At 69.5% G+C, this 23,484-nt stretch overlaps 15 protein-coding genes across 15 annotated transcripts; 6 read left to right on the top strand and 9 right to left on the bottom strand.

Moving 5' to 3' along the window:
* Positions 1 to 636: 636 nt before the first annotated feature.
* Positions 637 to 2,359, top strand: V1510DRAFT_437085 (uncharacterized protein; the record flags this gene model as incomplete). The annotated part of the gene is made up of 9 exons (XM_066935572.1): positions 637 to 673; positions 702 to 829; positions 859 to 1,187; positions 1,218 to 1,317; positions 1,349 to 1,383; positions 1,415 to 1,503; positions 1,533 to 1,613; positions 1,645 to 1,898; positions 1,928 to 2,359. The coding sequence occupies 9 exons, from the start codon at positions 637 to 639 to the stop codon at positions 2,357 to 2,359; spliced, it is 1,485 nt and encodes a 494-aa protein (XP_066788170.1).
* V1510DRAFT_430969 (origin recognition complex subunit 5 C-terminus-domain-containing protein) lies at positions 2,194 to 3,953 on the bottom strand. The gene is made up of 2 exons (XM_066935409.1): positions 3,729 to 3,953; positions 2,194 to 3,697 (listed from the first exon to the last, which is right to left on the bottom strand). Exons 1-2 carry the CDS (start codon positions 3,822 to 3,824, stop codon positions 2,381 to 2,383), a joined length of 1,413 nt encoding a protein of 470 aa, XP_066788169.1. The 5' UTR covers positions 3,825 to 3,953; the 3' UTR covers positions 2,194 to 2,380.
* A 436-nt stretch (positions 3,954 to 4,389) lies between these two features.
* V1510DRAFT_419096 (mitochondrial 37S ribosomal protein mS33) lies at positions 4,390 to 4,879 on the top strand. The gene has a single exon (XM_066934238.1). The coding sequence runs from the start codon at positions 4,457 to 4,459 to the stop codon at positions 4,781 to 4,783; it is 327 nt and encodes a 108-aa protein (XP_066788168.1). The 5' UTR covers positions 4,390 to 4,456; the 3' UTR covers positions 4,784 to 4,879.
* V1510DRAFT_419095 (autophagy-related protein 8) lies at positions 4,737 to 5,434 on the bottom strand. The gene is made up of 3 exons (XM_066934237.1): positions 5,346 to 5,434; positions 5,258 to 5,313; positions 4,737 to 5,226 (listed from the first exon to the last, which is right to left on the bottom strand). Exons 1-3 carry the CDS (start codon positions 5,377 to 5,379, stop codon positions 4,957 to 4,959), a joined length of 360 nt encoding a protein of 119 aa, XP_066788167.1. The 5' UTR covers positions 5,380 to 5,434; the 3' UTR covers positions 4,737 to 4,956.
* A 200-nt stretch (positions 5,435 to 5,634) lies between these two features.
* On the top strand, positions 5,635 to 7,430 carry V1510DRAFT_419092 (coproporphyrinogen III oxidase). The gene is made up of 2 exons (XM_066934236.1): positions 5,635 to 5,834; positions 6,356 to 7,430. Exons 1-2 carry the CDS (start codon positions 5,802 to 5,804, stop codon positions 7,358 to 7,360), a joined length of 1,038 nt encoding a protein of 345 aa, XP_066788166.1. The 5' UTR covers positions 5,635 to 5,801; the 3' UTR covers positions 7,361 to 7,430.
* A 204-nt stretch (positions 7,431 to 7,634) lies between these two features.
* Positions 7,635 to 7,913, bottom strand: V1510DRAFT_349236 (uncharacterized protein; the record flags this gene model as incomplete). The annotated part of the gene is made up of 1 exon (XM_066930846.1): positions 7,635 to 7,913. A coding segment is annotated over one exon (279 nt), but the record flags the coding sequence as incomplete, so codon positions are not given.
* A 337-nt stretch (positions 7,914 to 8,250) lies between these two features.
* On the bottom strand, positions 8,251 to 9,627 carry V1510DRAFT_367043 (uncharacterized protein; the record flags this gene model as incomplete). The annotated part of the gene is made up of 4 exons (XM_066931294.1): positions 8,251 to 8,955; positions 8,986 to 9,147; positions 9,177 to 9,436; positions 9,468 to 9,627. Coding segments are annotated over 4 exons (1,287 nt in total), but the record flags the coding sequence as incomplete, so codon positions are not given.
* Positions 9,628 to 10,315: 688 nt separating this feature from the next.
* V1510DRAFT_419085 (uncharacterized protein) lies at positions 10,316 to 10,983 on the bottom strand. Its single transcript, XM_066934235.1, has 5 exons — positions 10,788 to 10,983; positions 10,705 to 10,756; positions 10,599 to 10,673; positions 10,458 to 10,567; positions 10,316 to 10,427 (listed from the first exon to the last, which is right to left on the bottom strand). The coding sequence occupies exons 1-5, from the start codon at positions 10,918 to 10,920 to the stop codon at positions 10,417 to 10,419; spliced, it is 381 nt and encodes a 126-aa protein (XP_066788163.1). The 5' UTR covers positions 10,921 to 10,983; the 3' UTR covers positions 10,316 to 10,416.
* Positions 10,984 to 11,083: 100 nt separating this feature from the next.
* V1510DRAFT_448781 (uncharacterized protein) lies at positions 11,084 to 12,168 on the top strand. The gene has a single exon (XM_066935786.1). The coding sequence runs from the start codon at positions 11,116 to 11,118 to the stop codon at positions 12,124 to 12,126; it is 1,011 nt and encodes a 336-aa protein (XP_066788162.1). The 5' UTR covers positions 11,084 to 11,115; the 3' UTR covers positions 12,127 to 12,168.
* V1510DRAFT_419079 (uncharacterized protein) lies at positions 12,124 to 12,747 on the bottom strand. The gene is made up of 4 exons (XM_066934234.1): positions 12,529 to 12,747; positions 12,334 to 12,384; positions 12,248 to 12,302; positions 12,124 to 12,216 (listed from the first exon to the last, which is right to left on the bottom strand). Exons 1-4 carry the CDS (start codon positions 12,669 to 12,671, stop codon positions 12,151 to 12,153), a joined length of 315 nt encoding a protein of 104 aa, XP_066788161.1. The 5' UTR covers positions 12,672 to 12,747; the 3' UTR covers positions 12,124 to 12,150.
* Positions 12,748 to 12,939: 192 nt separating this feature from the next.
* On the bottom strand, positions 12,940 to 17,227 carry V1510DRAFT_426585 (mitochondrial carrier domain-containing protein; the record flags this gene model as incomplete). The annotated part of the gene is made up of 8 exons (XM_066935166.1): positions 12,940 to 13,523; positions 13,556 to 13,676; positions 14,247 to 14,348; positions 14,381 to 14,417; positions 14,450 to 14,556; positions 15,335 to 15,543; positions 15,887 to 15,935; positions 16,124 to 17,227. 8 exons carry the CDS (start codon positions 17,225 to 17,227, stop codon positions 12,940 to 12,942), a joined length of 2,313 nt encoding a protein of 770 aa, XP_066788160.1.
* A 1,194-nt stretch (positions 17,228 to 18,421) lies between these two features.
* V1510DRAFT_419071 (uncharacterized protein) lies at positions 18,422 to 20,021 on the top strand. The gene is made up of 2 exons (XM_066934233.1): positions 18,422 to 18,699; positions 18,733 to 20,021. Exons 1-2 carry the CDS (start codon positions 18,517 to 18,519, stop codon positions 19,930 to 19,932), a joined length of 1,383 nt encoding a protein of 460 aa, XP_066788159.1. The 5' UTR covers positions 18,422 to 18,516; the 3' UTR covers positions 19,933 to 20,021.
* Positions 19,910 to 20,871, bottom strand: V1510DRAFT_419070 (uncharacterized protein). The gene has a single exon (XM_066934232.1). The coding sequence runs from the start codon at positions 20,795 to 20,797 to the stop codon at positions 19,964 to 19,966; it is 834 nt and encodes a 277-aa protein (XP_066788158.1). The 5' UTR covers positions 20,798 to 20,871; the 3' UTR covers positions 19,910 to 19,963.
* A 345-nt stretch (positions 20,872 to 21,216) lies between these two features.
* On the bottom strand, positions 21,217 to 21,927 carry V1510DRAFT_403856 (uncharacterized protein; the record flags this gene model as incomplete). The annotated part of the gene is made up of 2 exons (XM_066932189.1): positions 21,217 to 21,392; positions 21,423 to 21,927. 2 exons carry the CDS (start codon positions 21,925 to 21,927, stop codon positions 21,217 to 21,219), a joined length of 681 nt encoding a protein of 226 aa, XP_066788157.1.
* Positions 21,928 to 22,069: 142 nt separating this feature from the next.
* V1510DRAFT_403855 (ribonuclease III domain-containing protein) lies at positions 22,070 to 23,474 on the top strand (the record flags this gene model as incomplete). The annotated part of the gene is made up of 2 exons (XM_066932188.1): positions 22,070 to 22,321; positions 22,353 to 23,474. The coding sequence occupies 2 exons, from the start codon at positions 22,070 to 22,072 to the stop codon at positions 23,472 to 23,474; spliced, it is 1,374 nt and encodes a 457-aa protein (XP_066788156.1).
* Positions 23,475 to 23,484: the final 10 nt, after the last annotated feature.

Raw genomic sequence — 23,484 nt, 5'->3', positions numbered from 1 at the left:
GCCCTGCGGGCAGGCGGTCGTCGGCGGCTTTGAAGCGTAACGCGCGTGGCTAATCAGGTGAGCCGCACGGTGTGCGGCGACACATCCTTAGGCGGCGGCGAGCCTCCGGCGGCGACTCCGTCGAGGGTACTGCCCTGCGGGCAGGCGTACCTTGGAGGCGAGCTACTGAGCTTGTGCGAGGGCTGCGCCTCGGCGGAGTTGGCGCTGAGGCTCAGCGTGAGCCGCATGTAATGCGGCTCAGACAGTGGCGTAGCTCTGCAGCGGCTCAGTAGCTCGCCTCCGAGGTACGCCTGCCCGCAGGGCAGTACCCTCGACGGAGTCGCCGCCGGAGGCTCGCTGCCGCAGCTCGACAGGTCCAAAGCGTCATGAGCGCGAGCAGGCGTCAGCCGCACGCGGTGCGGCGCAGTCACGTGATACAGTGTCGCGCCGGCTCGGCCCCCGGCAGGCCCAGGTAGCTCAGGCATGTCCGCAGGGCACTGCGGCGCGGCCGGCGCGAGCGCGCGTCTGAGCCGCACGGCGCGCGGCGCGGCCAGCGCACGTGCCGAGCCGCACGCCGTGCGGCTCGCGTAGTGCGCGGCCATTCTGTTTCGGCCGACAACCACGCAGCATTTTGCCAACCCGCAACCAAGGCACGCCATGTCTGGCGCCCGGGCGATCCCGGGATACTTCTATGGTGCGTGGGCGGCGGGCGCGCTGACCAGACGCCGAGCGCAAGCGCTACTTCAAGATCCAGCCCAACTCGACCGGCCAGGCCGCGGGCGGCGCCGGCGCAGTCACGGCCGCGCAGTACACGCAGGCAGACGTGCTGAAGCGCACGCGCGAGCAGCAGGTGCGTGGCAGCCGAGCGATCTGACCCAGGTCGCGCAGCGGGCGGCCAAGGCCGCGCGGCTCGAGACGCACCGCAATCGCACGGCCACGCGGCCGCCGGCGGCCGCGTGGGCCAGCGTGGGCGTCGTCGGCCGCGCAATTGGCCTGCGCGAGCTGTACGGGCCCGGATCGGGTGCGCTGCAGCCGAACAACGCGACGACGTGGGCCGTCAACCTGCGCCGGCTGGACGGCCAGCTCTACACGACCACGTACCGCACCCAGACCGAGCAGATGGCCGCGCGCGGCGACGGCACGGTCGTGCAGCTGGCGACGGTGGCCGCGACCGGTCACGTGCTGGTGGCGGAGGCGTCGCGGCTCAGGTACGGGCGGCGGCGGCGGAGCTGATCCAGATACTACGCGCCGACGACGGCTGGAACCGTCGTGTGCGTCGACAAACTGCCGTTTGCGGACGCGGCGATGCCGCGGGCGCTCTGCCGGGTCGGCGGCAAGGTGCGTGGGCCGGCGGCGGCGCTGACGGCAGATCCAGTCGGTGTTTAGCGGCCACGACCTGCTGGCGTAAGTGCGGCCGCGCGCGCGCTGACGGCAGCCTGACCACGTACGACTGGGGCGAGTCGCAGTGCGCCGTCATTCACGCCGAGCGGCTGGAGGACGCTGCCTCGGCGCGGCCAAACAAAGGTACGGCCGCGGAGAGCCTGCTGACGCAGCCGCCGGCACGGCCATCGTCGCCGCCGGCGACTTCCTCGCGCGCGCGACCGTGGTCTCGCCCGACTGGACGCTGGCAATGGGTACGTTGTGTGGCGGCCGCGCTGACGGCAGGCGGCCAGAACTGCGTGCGCACGTTCGACATGACCGTCGACGGCGCGCCCACCGCCGGCCACCGGCTGCACAGCGACGTGCTCGCGCTCGAGTACGCCGGCGAGACGCTGCTGGCCGGGCTGCGCAACGGCGGCGTCGTGCGGCTGGACGCGCGCGAGCCGCAGGCGCAGACGGCCGTGCAGCACCGGTCGTCGGTCACGCATCTGACGGCGCTGCGCGGCACGTACGTCCTGGCGGCCGGCCTGGCCAACTCGGTAAGTGCCTGGCGAGCGCGCTGACGCAGCTCGCGCTCTACGACACGCGCTTTGCCAAGCCCGGCGGGCACGGGACCCGACCGGTGCTGTGGTATCCTCAGTACGTCAACGAGCACACGCTGGACCACGGCTACGCGGTCAATCCGGCCGGCACGGTCGTGGCCGTGGCCGGCCAGGACCGGGTCGTGCGCGTGTACTCGATCTGGGACGGCGGCGGGCCGCTGCCGGCCGCGGTCTCCGGCCAGCCGTTCGACGCCGACGTGCGCGCGCTGGCGTGGACGGCGCCGCGAGCCGCGGCCGCGCCGCTCCCCGAGGCCGCCGGCGCCGGCGCGCCCGGCCGCGCGGACCCGTCGGCCTTTGCCGGGTGGGCGCAGGCCATGGGCGCCGTCGTCGGCGGCGCCGCGGCCGCCGGCGACGGGCTGGCCGTCGCGTCCGCCAACCGGATCGTCAACTGGATCTAGATATATACAGTACTATAGCAATCAGTCGATCAGGTAGTGCTCGATCGGCAGCTTGATCTCGCGCGAGACCAGGTAGATGACGTCCCACGACACGTTCACCCGCCAGTTGGTGCGGGCGTCCAGAATGTCGTCGGCGTTGCCCGAGCCCGGCGACGACCGCAGCAGCAGCCGCAGGGTCTCGAGCGTGGCGATCTGGGTCTGGATGTCCAGCGTCTGCACCACGCGGCGCGGGAAGATCGAGTGGAAGATGGCCATGAGCCGCTCGCGCTCGAACGGCTTCGGGGCCAGGTACCGGCGGTTGATGGTCTGCTGGAAGGTGTGCTTCTTCGAGCCGCGGTTGCGCGTGCGGATCTCGCGGATCTTGGAGAACAGCCGCAGGTCGTACTGCGGCTTGTTGAACGACGCCAGGTACGCCGCGCACAGCAGGTACTTGCTGTACAGCGGCAGGTCCTGGTGCTCGGTCGCGGTGAGGGTGGCCGCCTTGGACACCTTGGCGATGCCCGACGGCTTGAGCAGCTCCTCGGACGCCAGCAGCGAGTGGTTGATGCGCAGCAGCCGGATCAGCGAGTTGGCGGCCATCAGGTCGAGCACGCCGTTGAGCAGCGGCTTGACGTAGAGCGGGAAGCCGCGGCGCGAGAGCGCCTTGAGCTCGAGGACGTCCGGGCCGTAGAGCGCGAAGTACGTCGAGATCAGCGCCTGGCAGTACGACGACCACAGCGCGCGCAGCCGCGCGCCGGCGGCGGCCGCGGACGCGCCCGCGGCGACGGCCTGCGCCACGAGCGCGTCGCCCGTGGCCGCGACCGCGCCCGCGCTGCCCTCGAGGATGCGCAGGCAGTCCTCGCGCGTGAACGGCGGGAAGAGCACGTGCGGGAACGCCGACGTCAGCGCGAACGCGGGCTCCGCGGTCGTGCACACGAGCACGAACGTCAGGTTGCGGTGCGTGAGCATCTCGTCCAGCTTGACCAGGCACGGAAACAGCCGCGCGAGCCCGTCCGAGAGCGAGTCCAGCCGGTCCAGCACGACCACGTGCTCGCCCTCCACGCGGCCCAGGTCGCGGAACAGCCGGTTCAGGTGGTTGACGAACATCGAGAAGTCGTCGACGTACGACGTGAAGTCGATGCGCCCGTCCGCGCCGTCCGCGTCGGCCTCGGCCGGCGCCAGCCGGGCCTTGACCAGGCCCAGCGCGCGCTGCAGCACCACCTTGGACGTGATGCACTTGTCGCACGCCACCCACGAGTACGACAGCCCGGCCCGGTCCAGGAACGACCGCAGGACGGTGGTTTTGCCGGTCGAGCGCTGGCCGCGCAGCGCCAGCACGCTGGGGTTGGCTTCGTAGTCCTGGGGTCAGCGCGGCCTGATCTGGACTCACATGGCTGAGCAGCGTGTTGAGCAGCTTGTACTGGTAGTAGCGGCCGGGATGCTCGCTCTGGAGCGCCTGCAGTTCCGATTCCGAGACGGCCCCCATGCTGCGCTGGTGCGCGTGGAGAGAGGACGCGTCGGGATGCGCACCGCCACGGAGGTGAGGAGCGTCCTGCGCCACACCGCCGGCGGTGCATTAATTGCGAAAATTTTCGACGCACGGCGCCAAAGAAGCACACAACAGGTAAGAGCTGCGCGCGCACACAGGGCACGGGGGCGCTGCGGGAGACGGCGGAGAGCGCTGGGCGACGGCCGGACGGCCGCGGCCTCTGCGGGCGGCCGGCCGCGACGGGCAGGGCGCGGTGGCTGCTGAGCGAGGCCGGAGCGGCCTGCGGAATCGCCGGCGGCCGTTGCGTGCGGCGGCGACTCCGCGGGTGGTGTCCATGGGCAGACGCGGCTGCGGCCGTCTGGCCGCGGTCTGGCCGGCCGCCGGTGGCTGTGTGGGCGCAGGGCGGCTGCGCCGGGCGGAGTCGCCGAAGTGCTGGCAGTGCACAGCGGCCACGGCCGGAAGTGGCCGACCGGCAGGCCGCGCGAGCCGTCCGGCGGCCGCCCGGCAGGCCGTGCGAGCCATCCCGCGGCCGTCGCTGCGCCCGGCGCTGCCCGCGCCGCCCGTCCGCCGCCCTCAGCGTCCCCAGAGCCGCACCCGAGCCGCACCCGAGCAACTCGCTGACCTCCAGAATGTCGTCGCCATCGTGGTCGCGGCTGCAGGACCTCTACAAGGCCTCCGCCAAGGTCTTCCGGCAGGTGTACAATCCCACCAACGCCCGCACCGGCAACAAGGTGCTGCGGCAGAAGCTGCGGGGTCCGGCGCTGACCAACTACTACATGGCGCCGGGCTTTCCCACGCTCAAGGACCTGCGGCAGTCGCATCCGTTCCTCGACATCCGCGACGTGGAGGAGGAGCGGCGGGTGGAGATGGTCGCGCTGCGGCGGCGGCGCGGCAAGGGCGCGCCCAAGAAGAAGACCAAGGAGGACGTGGTGGCCAAGCCGGCGAAGCGGCGGTAGCGCCGCACGGCGTGCGGCGCGGTGGCCGCCGCACCGCGTGCGGCTCACATGTACATACTCTGTCAAAGAGACAGGCGGCAGCGCCGCCCGACCCGATATATTGAATACAACATCGCAGCCGAAGCGCGCGCAAGCGGCGGCGCCGCGTAAACCCACAAAACCCCAACTCCAGGCTACTCCATAAACCCAAACGTGTTCTCGCCCGAGTACGTGATGTACAGGAAGCCGTCCTCGTCCTTGTGCTGCTCGTAGATTGAGCTCATGAGCGCCGCCGTCGGCGGCAGCACCTCGTCCACGTAGATGAAGATGGCCTTCTCCGGCGCGAGCTTGATGCGCTTGCGGATGACGTACACGAACTGGCCGACGGTCAGGTCGGCCGGCACGAGGTACTTCTTCTTGTCGATCGTGGCGATGTCGCTCTTCTCGACCTTCTCGCAGATCACCTGGCGTCAGCGCGCCCCCGCAGCCACTCACCGGAATGCGGTCCGAGTACTTCTGGCGAATGCGCTCGGCCTCGGCCTTGCGCTTCTCTGTCCGTCAGCGCCGCCGCGCGCCCACCTACCGAAGGGGTGCTCGTCCTTGAACTTGGAACGCATGCTGGGCTCGATTCAGATGGCGATGGAGGGCGGCCGGGATGTATATATATACCGCTGTGCGTTGTAACACAACTATTAGTCTTTGATACAGCCAGGACTAACGTCACGATAAGGCGCAGGGCGTGGGCAAACGGGGCGGCGCGTGACGCGTCACGTGACGGATGATGTAAGAATCACGTGACCATGGCGTGACTGCCCCGTCACGTGCTTATATACCGCCCGTCGCCCTCCTCCTCGGCAACCATGTGGAAAGGTACGGCCCCGGCGTGCGCGCTGACCCAGGCTCGAGACTCGTGCGCGACCAGATCTGCGTCCAGCTGCGCCGGCCGGTGCTGCGCCCCGGCGTTCCGGCGCCCCGCTTCGCGTCCTCGGGCTCGGGGCGCCGCGGAGGCTTCTCCCGGGGCGCCGCGGTGGGCGGCGTGATGGCCGGCCTGGCGTTTTACTACGGCTTCCAGGTACGTTGAGGAGCGGTCGCGGGCCCGCGGCCGGACCGCGTGCGCTGCCGTGCGCTGCTGCGGTCTGCGTGCCATTGAGCCCGGGGCGGATCGGCGCCCGTCCCGTCGGCCCAGCCGCCATTGCGCCATCGCGCCGCACGCGCTGCGGCTCGCGGACCTGGCTCGCGGAGATACCGCCCGCGGCCGTACGCTGTGGCCTATGGCCGCCCCGCGGGGCTGGCTGCGGCTCGCAGCGCCGCGCGGCCACCTGCCCGAAGGGCAGCCACCCTCGACGGAGTCGCCGCCGGAGGCTCGTCGTTGGTGAGCCTGCGGCTATATGCGGCTATATGGCGAGCCTCCGGCGGCGACTCCGTCGAGGGTGCGCCCTGCGGGCGGCTGTGCGGCTGCGGCGAGCCTCCGGCGGCGACTCCGTCGAGGGTGCGCCCTGCGGGCGGCTGCGCGGCTGGTTCCGTCTTGCAGGCAGAGGCACGCCGCACGCGGTGCGGCTCGCGCCGCACGCCCTGCGGCTCGCTGACCCCCAGAAACAATCTCCTCCGCCCGTCGCTCTCGACGCGCCCGTCGCTCTCGACCAGCCGGCGCCGGCACGCCCCGCCGGCGAGGCCATGCGCGACCGCATGGAGGCCTTCATCAAGGGCAAGCAGCAGGAGATCGTCGCCGCAATCGCCGCCGTCGACGGCACGGATTTCCGCGTCGACGAGTGGCAGCGTCCCGGCGGCGGCGGCGGCATCTCGTGCGTCCTCCAGGACGGCAACGTCTTCGAGAAGGCCGGCGTCAACATCTCGGTCGTGTACGGCAAGCTGCCGCCGCAGGCGGTCACGCGCATGCGCGCCGACCACAAGAGCCTGAAGGTGCCCGAGTCCGGGTTCCTGCCGTTCTACGCCTGCGGGCTCTCGCTCGTGATCCACCCCAAGAACCCCAACGCGCCAACAGTGCACCTCAACTACCGCTACTTCGAGACCGAGAACGAGGACGGCACGCCGCAGTCGTGGTGGTTCGGCGGCGGCTCGGACCTGACGCCGTCGTACCTCTTCGAGGACGACGCGCGGTTCTTCCACAGCCAGCTCAAGGCCGCGTGCGACAAGCACGACGCCAGCTACTACCCGCGGTTCAAGGAGTGGTGCGACAAGTACTTCTACATCAAGCACCGCAACGAGAGCCGCGGCATCGGCGGCATCTTCTTCGACGACCTCGACGACAAGGACCCCGAGCTGATCTTTGCGTTCGTGCGCGAGTGCCTGTCGTCGTTCCTGCCGACGTACGTGCCCATCATCGAGCGGCGCAAGGACCTGCCGTTCTCCGAGAAGCAGAAGGAGTGGCAGCAGGTGCGCCGCGGCCGCTACGTCGAGTTCAATCTCGTGTACGACCGCGGCACGTCGTTCGGCCTGCAGACGCCGGGCTCGCGCGTCGAGTCCATCCTCATGTCGCTGCCGCTGACGGCCGCGTGGATGTACCAGTACGAGCCCGAGCCCGAGACCGACGAGGCCGCGGTGGTGGCCGTGCTCAAGGAGCCCAAGGAGTGGGCCTAGTGTATGTATTAATCACGGCGGCGCAAGCTTGCCCTGGCGTCAGCGCTGCGGCGCCGCTACTTACCACCAACATGCGCTGCTGGCGCGCCAGCCAGCTCGTGGGCACGTCCTTCTCGCGCTGCGCGATGGCGACCTCGTCCGCGAGCACCCGCGTCGACAGCGAGAACCAGGCGCGGGTCAGCATCGCGTTCTCGTGCCGGACCGCGGCCACCGCCGGGCTCTCGGCCTCGGCCGGCCGCGGCCGCTCGCCGCTGTCGCGCCGCGACAGGTCGAGCTCGACCTGCAGCTGCCGGATGTACTCCTTGTCCTTGGTGGCCTCCTCGCGCTGGCTCTCGATGCGCTTCTGGAGATCGATCACCCAGCTCTTGAGCTCGTACTCGGACCGGCCGGCGTTGGCGTCCAGCGACATGAGCGACATGCGCAGCATGGTGTTGGCGCGCGACACGGCGAGCAGCTCCTCCTGCGCCGCCGTCAGCTTGGTGTAGAGCCCGTCCTTCTCGTAGAGCGCGACCGTGAGCTCGTCGGCCTGCGCGGCCGCGCGCGTCTGCAGCTCGCCGCACCGCTCCTGCAGCCGCCGCACGGCCTCGGACCCGCCGTCGGCGAGCAGCAGCGGGCCGTCCTCGGCCTCGCGCAGCCGCGCGGCCGCCTGCTCGGCCTGCCGCGTGGCCCGCTGGAGCTCGGTCTCGGTGCGGAGCAGCTGCGACCGCAGCTCCATGACCTCGTCCTCGCGCCGCTGCAGCTGCGACACCACGTCGCTGCCGGCGGACCGCGGCACGTCCGTCAGCGGGTTGGCCTCGTCCGCGGCCAGCTGCGTGGTCCGCAGCGTCGCCAGCTCGCGATTCATCTTCTCGATCCGCGATTTGCTGCCGTCAGCGCGCCCGCGCACACACTTACAGCTGCTCGCGCGTCGGCTCGAGGAACTCGCCGTCCGCGTCCGCGAGCAGGTCGGCCAGCGTGCCCGACGCCGCGGCCTCCGGCTCGCGCGAGAGCGCCCGCGTCAGCCCGGAGTCGCTCTCGGCCGCGAGCAGGTCGAGCCGCTCGCGCAGGGCGCCGTTGGCCCGGCCCAGCTCGGCCTTCTCGGCCTCCAGCCGGGCCACGTCGGCCACGAGCTCGTCCGTGCGCGTCTGCGCGCGCTCGGCGGCCTTGCGGAGCGCGTACACCTCGGCCGCGTCGGCCTCGAAGCCCCGCACCTTCTCGCTCAGGTACGCGTTCTCGTCGCGCAGCCGGTCGCACACGCCCTGCAGGTCGCTCGTCTGCTCGAGCTGCTGCCGGTACCGGTCGGCCACCGCGGCCTGCTTCTGCAGCCGCTCGAGCTCGTGGCGCGACTCGTCCAGCCGGTCCTTGAGCCGCAGCGCCGCGTCGGCCTCCTCCTGGAGCCGGAACACCTGCTGCCCCAGCGCCTCCATCTCGCGCTCGCTGGCCGCGGCCTTGCGGTCCTTGGCCAGCAGCTGCTCCTCGAGCTCGTGGATGTCCTTTTGCAGGTACTCGATCTGCGTCCGGCTCTTCTTCTCGGCCACGTCCGCCTGCGCCTTGGCCAGCGCCTGCGACTGCCGCAGCTGCTCCTGCAGCCGCGCGAGCTCGCGCTTGTGCTCGGCCTGCGGTCAGCGCGCTCGGCCGCCACTCACGTTTTCGTCGCGCAGCGCCGTGTTCTGCTCGACCGAGTCCTGCAGCCGCGCCTCGAGCGGCGCAAACTTGGCCGCCATCGACGCCAGCTCGTCCGCGAACTCCCACGCGGCCGGCGCGGGCGCGGCCGGCGCCACGGCGGTCTCGGCGTAGCCGCGGGCGATCTCGTCAGCGGGCACGGGCGCACACAAACCTGGTCGATCACGGCGCCGAGCTCGGCGGCCTCGGCCGGCGACAGCTGCTGCACCGCCTCGCGGAACTGTGGCTGCGGCGCGCGTGCGGCGCCAAACAGCGCCATGCGCGCCAGCCGCCCGATCTCGTCCACGGCCGCGTCCTTGGCCACGAGCGACACGTTGGGGACGATCAATTGCGCCAGCGCGCTGCTCTCGGGCGGGTACGCGAGCCCGAGCTGGTCCGTGTAGTACGTCGCCAGGGCCTTGTGCAGCCGTTTGACTGCGGTCAGCGCGCCCGGCCAGGCACTTACGGCTGTGGAACCGGCTCACGAACGACGGCGGGCTCGACACCGTGGGCGACCGCGGCGTGGCCGTGCCGAACGCGTCGCCGTCGAGCGCGGCCAGCAGCTCCGAGAGCACGGCCCCGTCGGCCAGGCCCTTGAAGTCGGCCGGAGGGGCCAGGCCCAGCGCGCGGGTCTGGTCAGAAATGCGCTCACGCGACGTACCCAGTTCAAGAACGCCAGGTCAAACGACATGGTGCGTTGTAGTGTCCGTAGAGGGCCCAGAATGCCCGAATTGCATGCGTTTGGAGCGGCCTGCTGGGGCCGTCGAACGCGGTAGCGGGTGCCGCAGCGAAGGCGAGACCGCGCGACGCACGAGCGGGCACACAGCGTACGGCAGCACCGGCTGCGACTGTCACTGCCGGCCCGATGGATCGGTCTGGCTTTGGCTATAGCGACGGAGAGGCCGACGCTGGAGCTGGTGGCGGAGCGCACTCGCACAGCGCTTCTCCCAAACGTTCTTGATCGACGCGGCGACGCGGGTCCAGGCAGGCCGCGCGAGTCTGCTGATGGGTGCGCTGGTGACGGCGCGTGATGGGTTGGAGACGGGCGAGGTTGCCAGCAAGTCCCAACGAAGTTACGGGAGCACAGGGCGCCGCTAGCCTGGAGCGGCGGAGGGCGCGATGGGCGGCGCGCCGCACGTAGTGCGGCGCGGCGAGCCGCACGGCGTGCGGCGATTGAGTTGCGCCGCACGCGGTGCGGCGCGTCAGCCGCAGCGCCGGCAGCCGCCGGCAGCGCGCCGATCGCGCGTACGCTCCGGCACAGCCGCGGCTGCAGGCGGCCCGCCGCCGCCGCGCCGCCGCCGCGCCGCCAGACACTCAGGGCAACCGGTTCTAAGTATATTCAAATAATACAACGCCGCACCAGCGGCAGCGGCCAGCCGGCAGCCGCACCAGCTATCCAAAATCGCAACGCGCGCTCAGTTGATGTCTGCGTCAGCCCGCCCCCACGGCCACTTACTGACTGAGCGGTCTTCCTCAACCACGAACGGGAAGTCCGCGTTCTGGAAAGACTCGACCCGGCTCTCGAAAGCAGAAACCACGGTCGCCGGGATGGTGACGGCAAAGCCCCTGGCGTCAGTCGGCCCCCAGCGCTACTCACTTAAGCACCGTGTCGTACTCGTGGGTGACGTGGCCGCCCAGCGCCTTGATCTTGTCCATTGCGGCCTGCACAACCCTGCGGTCAGCGCGGCCGCGCGCGCACGTACTTCTCTGGGGTGCCCTTGCCCTTCTTGAACGTGACGATGTACGACTTGAGATCTGCGTCAGCCGGCCCCGCGCGGCGACCTACCGCTGGCGTCCGTCGCGGCCACAGACACGGCGTCCTCCGCGACGCCGCCGTCCTTGCTCGTGGCCACGTAGTAGTAGCTCGCGGTCGCGATCGCGAAGATAAAGATGATCGAGAAGATGGTGTAGGGCCGCATGTTGTGAAAGAAAGTGGGAAAGAAAGAGCTGCGGATTCCGGCCTATCTACGGCGCGGGTTGGGAGATCGCGCGGAGATCGATTACATCATTAACCGGCCGCTCTTAGTCACCCGCAATTACGTAATATGGCGTAGCCGCACGCCGTGCGGCTCGCCTCCTCTTGTGCAAATTTTCGCTCCGCCGACCGACAAGACATGGCCGACCGCGGCGACCGCGCGTACGCCTCTGGCCGGCCGTACCGCCGGCCGTCCGACTACCAGGACCGCTACCGCGACTACGACCGCAAGTACGGCCGCGAGTACGACGACTACGACCGCTCGCGGCCCCAGGAGCGCGAGCGCGATTACGACCGCGAGCGCGATCGCGACTACGACCGCGAGCGCGAGCCCTACGCGGACGGCTACGACCGCGACTACGACCGCCGCGGCCGGGCGTACGACTACCCGCGCGACGCCGCGGACGCCCGCGACCGCAGCCGCGGCCGCGCCTACTCGCGCGAGCGCGACTACGACCGCCGCGACTATGGCTACCGCGCCGAGCGTCCGCCGGCGGCGCCCGAGCGCGCCGGATCGTACCGCTACGAGCGCGAGTACTACGACCGGCCACGGTACGACCGCGACCGCAGCCGCGACCGCGACTACCGCTCGCGCGGCTCGCACACGCCAGCCCGCAGCTACCGCGACGACAGCCCGCGCAGCCGCCGGGCGTCGCCGCGATCCACGCGGTCGCCGTCGCCGCCCGCGCCCGCCGACCGCGCGCCCGCGCCCGCGCCCGCGCCCGCCGTGGCCAGCCCGGCCGCTGCCAGCCCGCGCAGCAACAGCCCCAGCATCCTGGCCGCGCCGACCGCGCCCAAGGCCATGATCAACCGCCCGGCGACGTTCGCCGCGCGGCCTTCCTTTGCGCCCGCGCCGGCCGCGGCCGCGCGCGGCCGGTCCTTCGCCGGCTACCCGGCCCAGTCTTTTGCTGAGGCCTCGACCGCGGCGCCGGCCGCCGCGGCCAAGCTGCTGCCGTCGCTCACGCCCGAGGCCGACCGCGAGCTGGCCCAGCTCAAGAAGGACTACGCCCGCATCGACGCCGAGGCCAGCGCCCAGCAGGCCAAGATGCGCCAGGCCCTCGTGCTCTGGGACAACGTCTGCCGCGAGGCCGGCCGCGAGGAGTTTCGCGTCGAGACCACCGAGAAGCAGCTCGATGCGCTTAGCTACTAGGTTGACTGTAATATATTGGATACATTAGCTGATCCGGTGGCATTCGATGTCGCTGCTGTTTGGGTTCTGCCCGAGTGCGCAAAAGTAGTCCTGCTGTCAGCGCCGGCTACGTAGCACTCACCAGTTTTTGCATCTCGGCCAGCAGCTGCGTCGTGGGCAGCATCAGGTTCACGCAGCTGGCGTTAGCACGTTCGGACGGCGACGTACCTGCGGCCGCCCTGCTCGTTTGGCCGACAAAGAAACGAGCGGTCGCCATCGCTGGCTGTCAGCATCCGTCCGTCTGTCTGCCCACAAGAGGCCGGCAGACCGGCAGCGGCCTTCTAGGCACAGCAGCGAGCGGCAATGCCCGCCAGCTGCCGCGCCGGCTGCCGCACCGGCGTAGATCGGCCGAGGCCTACGTACCCGTTGAAAAAGTACTTGTGCTCGGGGCGCTCGTCGACAAATCCTCGCAATCGCTCCACGGACGCCTGCTTTGTCTCTGTCGTAGACTCCCCGGCTGAGCCCTCGGGCCCGGAGGTGTGGGCCTGGTCTGTCTTGAAAAACATGGGTGCTGGTGGGGGACGGGGACGAGGACGGACGGCGAGCAAGTCCCAGCGACGTCACCGCCGATCGAGCCGCACGACGTGCGGCTCGCGGCCACGCGTCGAGCCGCACAGTGCGCGGCTCATGCAACACGCCGCCCACCGACGGTCGCCGCCGCACAGCGTGCGGCTCGCCAAGCCGTATATATCGCGTACATGCTTTTATTGACCGAATGTCTACAGCGCTACACCCAGATCGGGGCGGCTCTCTACCACGGCGCTGTGGCGGGCTCTAGTGACCGCCGGTGACCTTCTCGCCGGTCAGGTTGGCCACAAACTCCTTGGCCATGTCGCCGAAGCTGACCATGCACACAGTCTGCCACACGCCCAGGCCAATCCGCGGCGTCACGCCGCGGTACAGGCCCTTGATGCCGTTCTGCTGGTAGATGTACTTCAGCGTGGTGCCCACCGTCAGCTTCTTCGGGCGGTTCGGGTCCGGCGTCTGCGACTGCATCTCGATGCGGATGACCTCGATCGGCTGGTTCCAGCAGCTCAGACCGCCGCCAATGGACGACGCGATGACCTTCTCGAGCGCGGTGAGCGGCGTCTCCTCCGACTTGCCGGTGAGCTTGCGCAGACCCTGCTCCGACAGCCGCGACAGGCCGAACCGACTGGCCCAGTTGGTGCACTGGCGGATGGCGACTGCGTTGACGCCCTTGTTGATACCGCGGATGCCCTCGCGCCGGTAGATGTCCATGAACACCGACATGGTGCTCGGCGGCTTGACGCCGCTTGCGGCCTGCTTCATGCGCGTGATCTCGACCGTCTTCATGCAGGTGCAGAAGCCGACGGTGGCATAGGCCTGGACGAGACCGCCTGCGGTCAGCGCGCCCGGCGCGCGTACGTACCCACAAAGCCGCCGCTGATACCCGCGAGAAAGGGACCGGCCCCGAACGTTCGCGCATGGTACTCGATCTCGGACGACACGAACAGCAGTACGGCGCCCTTGGTGGACGCTTCGATCCACGCCTGCCCGTTAGCGGTATGCGGGGAGAGGGCCGCTGCGGCCAACCAGACGCCGGTTATTTCGACTCGCGGCCGCGGCTAGCAGCTGCGGGTCGCAAGTCGCTAGTCGGCTAGCGACAGCGCCCGCCGCCGTCTCCGGCAGCCCGGCAACGCGCCCGCACGGCCGACCGAGGCGCCGCGAGGGCGCCGCCGCACCCCCCCGGCCGGCGGCCGGCCGGCGCTGCTCGCCGCGCGTCGGACCGCGCGCCGGGCACGCGCCGACGACCCGCGGGTGCCCCACGGCCGCCCCACGGCCGCCCGACAGGCTCCCGCGGACACTGCCGCAGGCCCGGCCCGGCGCCGACGGCCACCCGACCCGCTGCCGAGCCCCGCAGGCCGGCGCCGGCGCCGTCCCGGCGACGTCACCAACCGGTGGCCGGGCGGCCCCCGGAGGCGGCCATCGGACGCGCCCCGGACGTTCCCCGGACGTGCGCCGGGGCGCCGGCCGAGCGCCGAAGCCGCACTGGGAACGCGGGGTAGTGCGGCGCATGGGCGCTACCGGCCACAGCCCGGCCCCGCGCCGAACACACTTACCCAAGGAATCAGGCCCTGGTAGAAGCCCAGCACACCTCCACGCGACCAGATCCGCGAGATGGCACTCGGAAAAGTGTCGCCACGGTTGGCGGCCATCGTAGTCTGGCGTCAGCACCGCCACACCGTCCACGTACCTTGATCACCTCCAGCGGCTGGCCAAGCGACGAGCACCTTCGGTCAGCTCCGAACACGCGCACACGTACTCGAACATGTTCAAGCTCGCGCCGAGCAGGATGTTGGACCAGCTCACGGGCTTCTTCTTGATCTCGCCGGACGGCGACACGCCCATCGGCGCATTGTGTTCGTGGGGCTTGTGGAGGGCCATCTAGGGGGGTCAGCTGCGCCGCATGTGGCGCATGAGCCGCAGAGGCTGCGGCGCGTCGCGCTCACCTTTCTCTTTTGCGGGCGGAGTCAGGGGCCTGGGCGGATGGATAGTCTGGCAGCGGATCGAGCGCTTTTAAGGACGGGAGAGGGCAAGGACCAGCCGAGCGTGTTGGATCTACCGACAGTGGGAAGAGGTCTGCGATCACAGCAACCCGACAAAACGACACAAGCGCCAGAAGCGGGGGAACGGTCAGAAGGGCGAGGGGCAGACCGACGGCCGACGCTGGGTCGTATATATACCAGATAGGAAAGTGGCATGGTCGGGTAGGCATGTGCTGATGTGTCCGGTAATACCCGGACAGCGGTTGGCCGGAGCCACCAGCACTGCCGCCGCCCACGACCGCCGCGCGCTGCCGCCGGGCAGGCACGTGGCCACTACGGTCGCCCCATCGCCGCGGATGCGGCGACGCGGCTGCGAGGGAGGCCGCACGTGTCTGGGCCGGCCTGGGACAGCCTGGAGGCGGCGGCGTTGGGCAGGCGGCCCGTGCGGCGGACGTGACTGCCGGGTCGGGCCGTAGCGGCGCGGGTGCGGCCGCAGGCCAGGGCCCGGGTCGCATGGGGGTCCCGGGTAACTGCACGGGTGCCAGCGCCCGCGCACGGAAGGCTGCGGCCGCGCAGCAGCGCCGCGCGGACGGGTGCCATCGCCGATCGCGGCGCGCCGGTACGACGATTACGCGTGTGCGGGTCAGGGCGCCGCCACGTACCCAACCTTCAATTGAGTTATGGTTGGGGTCAACAACTATCTGGCCCGCGCTTAGTAGACTTTGTTGTGCCTGCCCGGGCGCCGGGCCTGCCACTGTTGGCAGGGCGAGGCCTGAACGAGCGTGCGGGGTGATATAGCCGGTGATGGGACGGCGACGGCCGGTGTGGCCGCAGTCCGTGGACAGCGCGCCCGTGGTGGGAGGTGCGGCCCCTGCGCGGCAGCGGCCGGGCGCGGCGGGCGCATCGGGCGCGGCCGGCGGCGGGCGAGGTTCGCGCGCGGCGATGAGCCGCACGCTGCGCGGCTCATATTCGCCTGCAGCTAGCCCTGCGGCTCGCGCGCGCCCAGCCGCCTGCATGACGGCCCGCGCCACACCCTTCGCGTCACACTGCAGATCCGGCGGCTGCACCGTCACACCGGCGCCGCATCAGCCGCGCCCATTTAGCTTCTACGCGCCACGGATCTGGGCCCGTTATCTCGGTGGTCCTAACAATTCTATCAAAATTAAGTACATATCAACTCAAATCTAAGTAAACATGCCGAAGCGACAGGTGACCATAAAAAAACAATCCAACGCCGTCTGTGTGTGGCCAGCGGCCCTGCGGCTGCACAAAAGACGTGTGCCGCGTGATGTCATAGTGAATGCAAACGCTCACGCCACCAAAATCGTGGACGAGTCGCTGTTGTGAACGGTGCGGCCCAGCTGGTGGGCCTCGACCTCCTCCTTGAGATCGGCCGGTCCGCGGAATGGCGTGCGCTGGGCAGCCAATGCAGCGGCCTTCTCGACGTCAACCGAGTGCATCGGCAGGATGCGGGCCGGCGTGGTCGTGCCGTCGCGGCGACGGGCGTCGCCTGCGCGGTCGTAGAGATAGAGTCCGAGGAACGTCAGAGCGATGCCCCAGTTCTGAGTCGGCGCAAGCTCCTGGCCAAACCATATGATGGCGACGATGATCACGAACACGCGCTTGAAGAGCGACGCGATCGAGTACGTCACCGGCGAGACCAGACCGAGGATGCAGAAGGCCAAGAAGTTCTGCATGAAATGCACGGTACCGTTCCAGAAGAAGAGCGTGCCGAGCGTGCGCATGGTCATGACGTGGTGCTCAGAGCGGATCGGCAGCACTCCCGTGAGCGCATACTCGCGCAGCAGCGTAGCGCCCTCAGAGTAGAACCAAAGCGGCATGGTCAGAACAAAGGCCATGCCGGAGCAGTACGCCAGCAGGTTGATCTTGTCCAGCCGCTTCTTGGGCTCAGACTCAGGGGTCGGGCTGTTGGTGAGCAGCTTCTTCGAGAAGATGTTCTGCGACACGAAGATGATGGCCGCCGCGAGCGCACTGAGGATGCCGATCAAGTGGCCGTCAAACTTGACGGAGCACGCCAGCATGACGCCGAGCGTGAGCGGCACAAGCGAGACGTAGGTCGACATCGGGTACTGCACGCCAAACAGCAGGCGGTAGGCCGCCACCGTGAAGAGCGGCGACAGACCCTTGATGGTGTGGACCAGCGTAACCGGAATCCGGCTCGTGGCGATGTGCGAAAAAATGTGCCCGCTGAGCTGGAAGAGCGCCATGGGCGCAACCGTCAGCAGCACGGCCTTGGTCGGCCGCGTGATGCCCGCATGCTGGAACCGGAACGTCTTGAAGACGGGCGCGCGGTGCCGTGCCAGCACCGACACTGTGAGCGCCCATGCCACCACGAAGGCAAACTGGACTACTGTCAGCGTCACCGGGTACGGGAACGCGTTCAGGATGTCTTTCGAGAATGTGTTGGCCAGCGCCGAGGACCAGTACCAGCCGAGCGAGAGCACGATGACCTTGATCGAGATTGGCGGCGCCAGGCGCTGGATCTCGTGGGTCGTCGTCGACACGATCTGGGACGTCGAGGACCGGCGAGGCATGCTGTGTGTGTGAGGCGGCCGGGGGCCGCGGAGAGCTGCGCTGGGCGCGGGTATGCTTGTCGGAGCCGGGGCGTCCGCGGGAGGCCTGGGAAATACCTAGTGGCCTGGAGGCGGTCTCTGCGCCTGCGCTGTTCCGCTGCTTGCTATTCTGCCCGCACCTGTCGGACCGTTGAGTATGCTGCGTGCGGTTCGCGAAAGAGAGAGAAAAAGAGAGGCGGTGGAATCTGTTGCGTCGCCATACACCAAGCCCTTAGTTTCTAGTCTTGGGGCGCTGCGGTTTTGGCGTGAAGGCTCACTAGACGGTTTTTATTATGGTGGCCGTCCAAAAAAATTCCTGAAAATCAAAGAGGCGTCAAAAACGAGAGAAGGTTTGATTGTTTAGGCAATGCGAGACGAAACAAGCGATGGCTGCACAGCAGCCCATGCACTGTGGCTGGAGACTGCTGTGATCTTGCTGTCTTTGTCGCCGCCAGCAACGTGGCTGTGGCGGTGCCAGGGCCGGACTGCCGGTGGCGCGCTGCCACGCCGCGCCGCCACAGCGCGCTTCCCAGGCGGGCGGCGGACTTGGCCGAGCGGCCGGCGGCGGCGTGCCAGGGGCGGCCGGCCCCGCGGCAGACAGCTGCCAACAGGCCCCTGGGCGGCGCAGCGACGGGGGTGGAATGGAAGAACGTACGGCCGAAATGCGGATGCACGCAGCGCGGCGGAGCGATCGCCACTAGAGGTGGCGCGTGGGTCCCGCTAGCTGGACTGGGCTGGGCCGGCGTCACGGCCGGACAGGCACAGATAGGTGCAGCGGACCCGGTCGGAGCGCTGCCGGACTCGCCTGCTGGCGACGCACGCGAACTGGGCAGGCACCGCCGCAGAATAGGGGCGCCGCCGGAGATCGCGCGTGGTGGGCCACCGCGGCGGGTGGCCGCGGCTGGCGCCGTCGCTGGCGCCGGACCCGCGTGGACCCGAACGGACCCGCGGACCCAAGCGGCTTGCGGCCCAGTGGGCGTGCCGCCCACTGGCAGCCGCGCTGATGGCTGCACGAACGCGGTCCGGTCGGGCCTAGCGCGTTCGACCCAGCGCAGCGGGACAGCTGCACCTGCACGCGGCTGTACAGATATATTTAGAAGTGGCGGTGCAGGGCGGGTAATCGAGGCGCAGTTGCTTCCCCGCCGCACAACGTGCGGCGTATCCTGTGTCCGTATTGTTCCTGCTTTTGTGCCCCAACTGTCCTCCCTGCGTGGCACAACGTCGTAAATTTTCGATCCGCGACCACGCCGTACCAGACCTCCACTGCATCCATGGCAGGCGACAAAGCGGCATCGACAGCGGCCAGCGACGGCGGCGCGGCCGTCGCCGCCTCCAGCAGCGGTGCGCTCAAGCGCAAGTCCAAGAACCAGATGCGTCGCGAACGCGCGAAGCAGGCCAAGGTCTCGGCCCGCGAGTCGGCCAGTGCCGAGCCGAGCGCGTCCGAGTCCGAGGCGGTAGGTGGCATGCACGACGGCGCTGACGAGCAGGAATCCCAGGTCAATGCATTTTTGGACTCGGTGGAGCCCGCGGCGGACGATGAGATCGAGCTCGAGTCGCTCGAGATCGATCCGAACGACCCGATGTACGCGCAGTTCAAGGACGTCATCGAGCGGTTCCAGTCCGGTCAGCACGAGCACGGCGGGCTGATCGACTCCAAAGCGGACGTATTCTATGACGACGACAATATCCAGGACGAAGAGGAGGAGGCGGCGACGATGGAACAGATCGCGAGCAAAAAGAAGCTGCGCAAGCTCAACAAGATGAACATCGCGCAGCTCAAGGCGATGGCGTACCGGCCAGAGTCGGTCGAGTGGTTCGATGTGGATGCGACGGATCCGCTGCTGCTGGTCGAGCTCAAGGCGCTCAAGAACGTGGTACCGATCCCGAGCCACTGGAATCTCAAGCGCGAGTACCTGGCGTCGAAGCGCGGCATGGAGAAGCGGCCGTTTGAGCTGCCCGAGTTCATCAAGGCGACGGGCATCATGAGCATGCGCGATGCGTTTGCCGAGGACACGGCGACGCTGCGGCAGAAGGCGCGCGAGCGCGTGCAGCCCAAGATGGGCCGGCTCGACATCGACTACCAGAAGCTGCACGACGCGTTCTTCCGGTTCCAAACCAAGCCGCAGATGTCGGGCTACGGCGCGCTGTACTACGAGGGCAAGGAGTTCGAGGCCGACATCACCGACCGCAAGCCCGGCCAGCTGTCGCGCGAGCTGACCAACGCGCTCAACATCCCGCCTGGCGCGCCGCCGCCGTGGCTGCTCAACATGCAGCGGTACGGCCCGCCGCCGTCGTACCCCGGCCTGAAGATCCCCGGCCTGAACGCGCCGCTGCCGCCGGGTGCGCAGTGGGGCTTCCATCCCGGCGGCTATGGCAAGCCGCCGGTGGACGAATACAACCGGCCGCTGTACGGCGACATCTTCGGCGTGCTCGAGCAGGCCGCTGACGAGATCGACGAGAACATCGACAAGAGCCTGTGGGGCGAGATGCAGGAGGAGGAGTACGAAGACGACGAGGAAGAGGACGACGAAGACGAGCGCGTCGTCGGCCTCGACGATCTGCCGGAGGACGAGCGCCCGGCCGTGTACGAGTCGGGCATGGCCACGCCCTCGGGCCTGTCCTCGGCTGTGCCGAGCGGCATCGAGACCCCGGATCACATCGAGCTACGGAAGCAGCGTGCGTTCTAGCGTGTATTATACTGTCATCATATGTACAATTCTAGCCGAAGCCTGAGAAGATGTCGTCGATCGCGTCCGTCTTGCGCTTCTTTTTCTTGCGTTTTTCGCCGGACGCCGCCTGCGGCACCTGGCTCGACTTTTTCTTCTTTTTGGGCTTTGTAGAGGGATCGCCGGGCGCGGCGGCGATGCTGGTGGGCTTGGGAGGTGCGGGCGCAAGCTCAGGCGCCTTGTCGGGCGCCGGCGCCTGCGCTGGTGTCGTCCCGGGCGCCGCGGCCTCGTCGTCTTCAGAGGCCAGGTCCAGCTGCCAGTCGTCGCCGCCGGACGCGACGGCCGGCGCCGCGACCACGGGCTCGTCCACCTCGCGAGCAATGACCTCGCCGAGGTCGCTGCCGTCCTCTGCCGGCACCGGCTCCTCGGCCTTCTCGCTCTTGGCCGGCGTCGCCGCGCCCAGCACGTCGTTCTTGAGCACCCACCAGAGCTTCGAGAAGCAGGCCACCAGCGTCAGCCCGAGCGGTACAAACTGGCCGGTCGAGATCACGCCGTAGGCCGCCCGGCACGCCTTCGGCAGCACTCGGTAGACCAGGTACTTTATGCGATCGATCGGATCGTGCGCCAGCAGCCCGATCTCGCCGCGCGCCAGGGCCTCCTGCGCCCGTCTCTCGCATCGCTCCAGCGACCGGTCCCGCCGCTTGCTGGCGGCCTCCGTGTTGGTCAGGACGTAGTTCAGATTCCGATGGACGATCCCGACGTACTTCCACCACGTCGCCAGCCGGTGCTGGTTGCGGTTGCGGTGGACAATCAGATGCAGCACCTCGAGCTCGCACACCAGCTCGGCCCGGCGTGCGCCTACCGCGGCGCGGTAGATGTCGTCCATGCGGGCGGAGAAATTTGCGGACGAGGTTGGGACGAGCCGCGTTGAGGGCGCGCGCCGCACGCTGTGCGGCGCACTCGCGCACCGCCGGAGGCTGTGCGTGGCTGGAGACCGCGTCCACAGCGGCCCGACTGATCTGGGTCACCGCGCCGCAGCAGCCACCGGCCGCCCGCGGCTCGCGCGTGGCTGGAGCACGGCGGCGCATCTACGTTTGTCCTGTGCGACCTGCGGGCCCCTCGGCCGCCACCGGCCGCCCAGCCACGCCCGGCTTGCGTCATTGTGCAACCTGCCGGAAGCAGCCGCGCCGCAGGTGCCAGGCATTGCGTGCAGCTATCAGCCGCACGGCATGCGGCTCGCATTTGATGCAACCAACGCGCCGCACGTGTGCGCCGCACGCCGTGCGGCTCGTTCCGCGTTTCTACCTAGTGTTTCCGGCTCCGCGCGCCCGCCGGCTGCGCGCGCCCGCTCGCCGAGCCCGTGCCGGCAGAGCTGTCGGCAGCCTTCCCGGCCATGAAGCTGGCCACGTCAAAGTTCATGGCGCTCGTGATGGCGTTCGGCGTCGCCGTGTCGGCCTGCAGCTCCTTCAGCGCTTCCGGGTCTGGGTCAGCGGCGCCGTCCACGGACTTACCCATGTTCTCCATCAGCTTCGGCAGCACAAAGACCATGACCAGCGAGACCACGGACACAAGCAGCATCGGGTTCTTGAACAGCTTGAGCACGTTGAAGCCCTCGCGGTACTGGTAGTACTCGGCCGGCCGGTACGGCTGCAGCTCGATCGGGTACGGCTGGCGCGGGCCCTTGATTTCCCACGGGTTGCCGCGGTAAAAGAGGTAGACCTCGACGTCGCCGGCCGAGACGTCGATGCGCAGGCTCGGAAAGAGCAGGTCGATCGCGTCCACGTCCAGGATGTACGAGCCCACCGAGACGTCGACGAACGCAAAGGCCATGTCGGCGCGGACCGTGGTCGAGAGGGCGCCGGCGGCGGACCGCAGCGTGACCGTCGTCTGCGGCGGCAGCGCGAGCGGCTCGGCGCCGCCGGGCGCCTGCAGGTGGCCGCGGAGCGTGTAGGCGGCCGCGGTGTGGCAGAGCGCGCAGAGCGCGGCCAGCAGCACGAGCAGCGTGCGGGGGACCATTGCGGGCGATGGATGGCCGGGGACGGGCTGATGCTGGCGAGACCGATGGGCGGCGGGTCAGAGGCGCGGGTCAGAGGCGTGGTGACCCGCGGATTTTCGATCCCAGAGAAAAACCTCGCGAGCACCAGCCACCACACGAGACATGGGAAAGCGCAAGCGGGCCGCGGAGGCCGCGCGCGCGGCCGAGCAGGCGGAGGACGACGAGAGGGACAGCCGCGAGCGCGACGGCCACGCCGAGACGCGGGCGGAGGGCGAGGGCGGCGCGAAAGCGAAGCCAGATCGGGCCGAGAAACGGGCTCGCGACGGCCGCGACGGCCGCGACGGCCGCGACGGCGGCCGCGACGACGGCCGCGACGGCGCGCGGGACGCCGGGCGGGACGGCGCCACCCGAGAGGTACGTGGGCGCGCAGCAGCGCTGACAGCAGGCGCAGCTGCCTGTGGCCGAGGCGCGTGCGCTCGCCCGCAAGATCGAGGCCAAGGTCGACGCCGTGCTCGCGAGCGTGCGCGAGCTGCTCGAGCTGACGCCGGCGGCGTTCGACGTCGAGGGCGACTACGTGGCCGACCCGCGCGTGGACCTGGCCCTGGCGCTCAAGCGGATGGACGCGGCCAAGGAGCTCGAATGGGTGCACATCACCGACTTTGGCCGGTACCGGTCGGACCTGGACGGCCCCGCCGGCGGCGCGGACGGCGCCGTGGCCGGCGGCGGCGGCGCGGCCGGCCCCGCGCGGCTGCCGTCGACCGAGCCGCTCTCGACGGTGCAGCCGCGGTTCGAACAGGCCCGGCTGCACGCCCGCGGCGGCGTCTGGCCGCCGCCGCTGCCGGCCATCGACAGCCAGGCGCTCGTCGACCAGATCTTCTCGCACCGGTCGATCGCGCACGAAAAGTACGGCTACGGCTCGGGCCCGATCCGGCACAACGAGCGGCTGGAGTTCATCGGCGACGCGTACGTCAACCACGTAATGTCCCGGATCGTCTACAGCCTGTTCCCGGACTTCCGCGAGGGCGACCTCACGGTGCTGCGGTCCACGCTCGTCGCCAACACGACGCTGGCCGAGTGGGCCAAGCTGTACGGGTTCGACCGGCGCATGCAGCTGTCGGACTCGGCCGAGAAGTCGACCGGGTCGCGCAGCAACACCAAGACCATCGCGGACGTGTTCGAGGCGTACATCGCCGGGCTGCTGCACGACAAGCCCGAGACGGGCATGCGCACGGCCGAGGAGTGGCTGCTGGCGCTGTCGCGGCCGATCCTGGACAACGTGCTGGTGACCAAGATGAAGACCATGAACCTGGACCGCAACGCCAAGGACAAGATCTACATCGAGATCGGGTCGTCGCACCAGCGGCCGGTGTACAAGGTGGTGTCGGGCGACGGCGCGGCCGGGTTTGTGGTCGCGTGCGTGGTCAACGACGTCGAGATCGGCCGCGGCTGGGCGACCAACCAGAAGGAGGCCGGCCTGCGGGCGGCCATGGACGCGCTGCACTCGCCGTCGGTGCTGGCGCGGTTCCGGCGGCAGCGCAAGCTGATGTTCGACGAGCGCGACGCCTAGCCGCACCGCG

Source organism: Dipodascopsis tothii, assembly GCF_038497935.1.
Source record: "Dipodascopsis tothii strain CBS 759.85 unplaced genomic scaffold V1510scaffold_21, whole genome shotgun sequence".
NCBI lineage: Eukaryota > Fungi > Ascomycota > Lipomycetes > Lipomycetales > Lipomycetaceae > Neoaidaea > Neoaidaea tothii.
This window is presented reverse-complemented; position numbering and strand designations above follow the sequence as displayed.